Source organism: Nicotiana sylvestris, chromosome 4, assembly GCF_000393655.2.
Source record: "Nicotiana sylvestris chromosome 4, ASM39365v2, whole genome shotgun sequence".
In the NCBI taxonomy this organism is placed as follows: domain Eukaryota; kingdom Viridiplantae; phylum Streptophyta; class Magnoliopsida; order Solanales; family Solanaceae; genus Nicotiana; species Nicotiana sylvestris.
The window spans coordinates 167,449,432-167,454,016 of record NC_091060.1 but is presented as its reverse complement, the minus strand read 5'-3'; the positions used below and the strand labels follow the sequence as shown (position 1 = coordinate 167,454,016).

The 4,585-nt window shown below is 37.0% G+C and overlaps 1 protein-coding gene across 1 annotated transcript; it reads left to right on the top strand.

Moving 5' to 3' along the window:
• Positions 1-706: 706 nt before the first annotated feature.
• On the top strand, positions 707-1,778 carry LOC104211294 (uncharacterized). Its single transcript, XM_009760333.1, has 2 exons — positions 707-910; positions 1,341-1,778. Exons 1-2 carry the CDS (start codon positions 707-709, stop codon positions 1,776-1,778), a joined length of 642 nt encoding a protein of 213 aa, XP_009758635.1.
• Positions 1,779-4,585: the final 2,807 nt, after the last annotated feature.

Below are 4,585 nucleotides of genomic sequence, written 5' to 3'. Positions count from 1 at the left end.
ATGCCCTCTGAAAGACAGATCTTACGCACAACGTCAAACTACTGCAAAACTCATCGGCAGTCTTCTGATAGACAAGTATAAAGACCCAAAAACAATATACACTCCTAATGACATAATTTGAGACATGAACAAGCAGTATAGTCTTCAGATGACATATATTTAAGCATGGAGATCGAAAGAATATGCAGTTCAAGTACTGAGAGGGAGCACGAGCGAATCATATGAAAAGCTGCCAAGCTACTTTTATATGCTAGTTCTTACAAGTCCTATGTCGGTGGGTAAGTTTGAAAAAAACAGAGGAAGACTTGTTCATGTATGCTTTCGTTTCACTATATCTGTCTATAAAAGGATGACAGTATTGCAAACCGGTTGTTGTTGTAGATGGAACCTTTTTTAAATCGGCTTATAGATGAACATTATTGATAGCATCAACACAAGATCCAACAGGTAATATCCTACCACTCGCATATGCCATAGTAGATTCAAAGAATAATGCTTCATGGGAGTGGTTTTTTGCGAGATTCAAGGATGCATTTGGGGAAAGGGAGGGAATGTGCATAGTTTTGGACAGGCATGAAGGCATTGAAAATGCAGCGGCAACATTGTATCCACAAGTACCTCATTGTGTCTGCATATGGCATCTATGGAATAATGTAAAAAAAATTCCAAAAAAAACCATTTGCTGCTCAAAGACATATTCTTTGCTATGGCCAAAGCATACACAGTTGAGAAGTTTGATTACCACATAGCAGAGGTAGAGAAAATTGATAAGAGGCTCAAAGATTACTTAATGAATGTTGGCTATGAAAGATGGCCCAGAGCATATTTCACTATCAACAGAACATTGGCGATGACTTCAAACATTGCGGAGTCGATCAATGCAGCTCTCAAGGCTGCTAGGGAACACCCAGTACTGCCTTTGCTAGACTACATAAGGAAATTGATTGGATGATGGAATGTTACAAACCTAAAGAATGCAGTAGAGTCATTCACTGATCTTGGGAAAAAATATGATACAATGCTGATGGACAATCTTGAATTGTCATATCAGATGAATGTATGACTGGAATCTGTAGATACTTGCGCATAGAATATGTAATCATGCCGAATTCACGGATCTGTTATATCTTGAACCCATTGTATGATTCTGTTAAACTAGTGTCAACCTACACAAAAGCAAAAGCTTTCAATTTAATGTAGCATTTATGCTTATCCCACTCCTGAAATATTTGTTGGTTTGACATGATATTAAGCTATTTTGAATCTTGCAGGCTCTCTAGTATATATATTTTGAGGGCATCTGCTTTGTCACCACTAATGATAGTTGATAAATTTTGTAGGTGACCCCTTCGACGAGTTACTTATATTCAGTACTTGACAAGGGTAAGCAGAGAATGATGTTCCTAAAAGATCGAACTTGTAGTTGTAGAAGGTTTCAGTTGGATGAACTACCATGTGCACATGCTTGGGCAGTATTAAAATACAAATACATTGATCACATTGAGTATTGCTCGATGTACTACACCACGAAGTACCTATTGAAGACCTATGAAATTCCAATTTATCCAATTCTTGATGAAAGCACATGGGAAATTCCTGCAGAAGTTCTAAATGAAAAAGTCTTGCCACCAGATGTGACTAAAACAATTGGAAGGCCAAGGAAGGGGAGGTGCAAGCCAATATCTGAAAGGGAACGAAAAAGGTCGATTTCATGTGGACAGTGTGGAGAAGAAGGTCACAACAGGAAAACTTGTAGAAATAATCCAAAGAGAGGATGAAATATGTCAAATTTAGAATTACTTGTTATTTCACTTTATTGAATATCATAGAGATTTAGAGGAATGCAATATATCAAGAACTATATCATTGTAGAATGTCATTTGAATTTTAGATATAAATAAATATTTGACCTATCATTTAAAATCGTGTTGCAAGTTTATATTATACATCTGTTTGATTAAAAAGAAGTTGTATCAGCTATGTATCATATTTGTATCATATATGTATCGCTTGTGCATCTCATTTGTATCATCTATGTATCGCTTGTGTATCACCTATGTATCTCTATGTATAGGCTCTTACTCATGCCTGTATTTGTGTAGTAACAAAGCTAACTAATGAAAAACAGTCGTAGCAGCTAGAAAACTATGCAAATAGTTTTAGAAATTTGCAAATAAGAGTGGCTTCATCAATACATATTTGAAAACTGTGTATCATATGTGTATCATATCTGTATCATATGTGTATCATGTTTGTATCATGTATGTATCATGCATGTATCTGCAAGAGACAATGTATCACAAACTACCGTATATTTTTCATATCTATAATTCACAACACAAAATCAAGGGAGAAACACCAAAATAAACTAAACTGCAACAATCCAATATCGCACTGAAACTCATTAAACCTTTATAACAGAGCAAACATCTCATTTGCCATACAATTCTTAAAAGTATTCATAAAATTCAAACACAAACAAATCTGATCCGTCTCACAACAGTGACAACATAACAGAACACAATACAAAAACAAAATTATAGAGTTCATCCAACAACAATGACAAAAGTAACTACTTCTGCTTCCGTGACTTATTCTGTCGACCAATAATCTCATCATCACTTTGCGCGTTCAGTTCCATCTTCTTTCTAGCATAATCCCACAAGAGAGCATCAAATCTGCGCCGGTGTGCATAGGCATTGAATTTTTTAGGAGGCGTCTTGCCCTCAATGAAATACTCGGCAAATGATGCCGCAAATACACTGCAATCACTGCAAAAATAAAAAGAACAACAACTATCAAACTGCAGAATCTAAAAACAAGACAGATTGTGTTGAAAGAAATTCATACGCTTCGACTTGTTGAGGCAATCCTTCGACCAGTTTTACATCAAAGGGGGTAATCAAGTCTTTTGATTTGTAGACACCAGTGCACCAATTGATATCTTTTTTGTTTAAATAGAAATGCGTGTGCACGAAAAAATGAGGCATCAACACAGAATACTTGGCCATGGTCTTATGAAATTTGGCTTGATGAGCAGCTCCACCGCGCATAGAGTCATACACATAAATACACTTATCCTTGAAGGACATCACAACTATTATCCAATGCCATTGTTCTGCAACTTTAATTGGCATTAAGACATGCTCGACAGTGTGCCATGGAACATTGGCATCCAAGACAAACCCCTGAATATACTCTGCAATGACATGTTTCGGAGTGCACACATCACTATCTCCATCTTTATCAATAAACGCCTGCCACAACTCATTAATTTTCTCGTCGAAGTACCAATCTGTGGTGGTGAATGTTACAAGTAGGTCTTTGTCATACTTCCCCTTCTTCCTCAGATAATAGAACAAAACATCAATGTGCTGAAACAAAACATAACAAATAACAAATCACTAAAGGCTCATAAGCTTTAAGCAGCTACAGTTTTTCAAACCAAAATCACAGAAAACAAAGGAAAATGAATGCTCACTGCTATCTCTTGTGCCAGGAAATAGCAATTAATAATCTGTTCTAACTTAAGAGGACTGAGTGTTCATGTGTACACTAGCTAAAATTTTAAAAAAAATACTGCAAAAGTTAATTCTTACATACCGAGTCATCCAAGGGCTGACCATTATATGCCAAAGTATAAAACCATTTTTTGTCTTCAACATGAAATACACCAAGATCATAAGCAGGATTGAGTTCACTAACATGCTTCGGGTAAATTTCATTCCTGGTAACATATACATACAAAAGAGTATAGTGATTTGATATAAAATAATGCTATAAGTGACAATATATTAAAATATAAAACTGAAAAAAACTCAGAAGTTGGAAACATACTTCTTTCTGGACTTCCCTTCTTTGACCCACGCAGCAAATACATTCAACAAAGAGCTGTTAACGCCAGTTCCGATTTTGCTTTGAAAAGGATGCTTAATAGCATAAATTTTCTTTTTTCCTTTCGTTGTACCAACACCAGTACTGGAACCTGAATCAAATACAGTAATGAACGGAGACTGCACGGCCTTTGCAAGACATCTCTTTTTTTCCCATTTGTGACGATACTTCAGGAAGTAATTCAGGATTGTACAGAACCATCTCCCCTGCCGCCTCATCAGCATTTGCAGTCGCACAAACAGCACTAGTACGAGATTCAGGAACCTTTTATTTCTTAGATTCTTCCTCTGTCTCCCCTGCCGCCACATCAACACTTGCAGGCGCACAAACAACACCAGTCCGGGATTCAGGAACCTTTTGTTTCTCATATTCTTCCTCCGTCTCCCCTGCCGCCGCATCAGCACTTACATTCGCACAAACAGCACCAATCCGGGATTCAGGAACCTTTTGTTTCTCAAATTCTTCCTCCGTCTCCCCTGCCGCCGCATCTGTAATCTCACCAATAATGCCAGCATGTGCTACATCTGGTGTGAAAGTTACTTTAACAACAAACATGTCAACTTTCACACTAGAAGGTCCTTCCAAAGCATTGACACCTAACTGATCTGCTACACTAGTATCTCTTTGAGAATGTGGAACATCTTTGCCTTCACTTCCACTGACCTATTTTTTTTAAAAGAAACGAATTATC

What these genes read in the sequence shown, in the direction of transcription:
- LOC104211294 (XM_009760333.1), top strand. Translation starts at nt 707, where the DNA reads ATGGCCAAAGCATACACAGTTGAGAAGTTTGATTACCACATAGCAGAG. An exon ending in AGGCTGCTAGGGAACACCCA is followed by an intron (nt 911 to 1,340) that starts GTACTGCCTTTG and finishes TAAATTTTGTAG; the next exon opens with GTGACCCCTTCGACGAGTTA.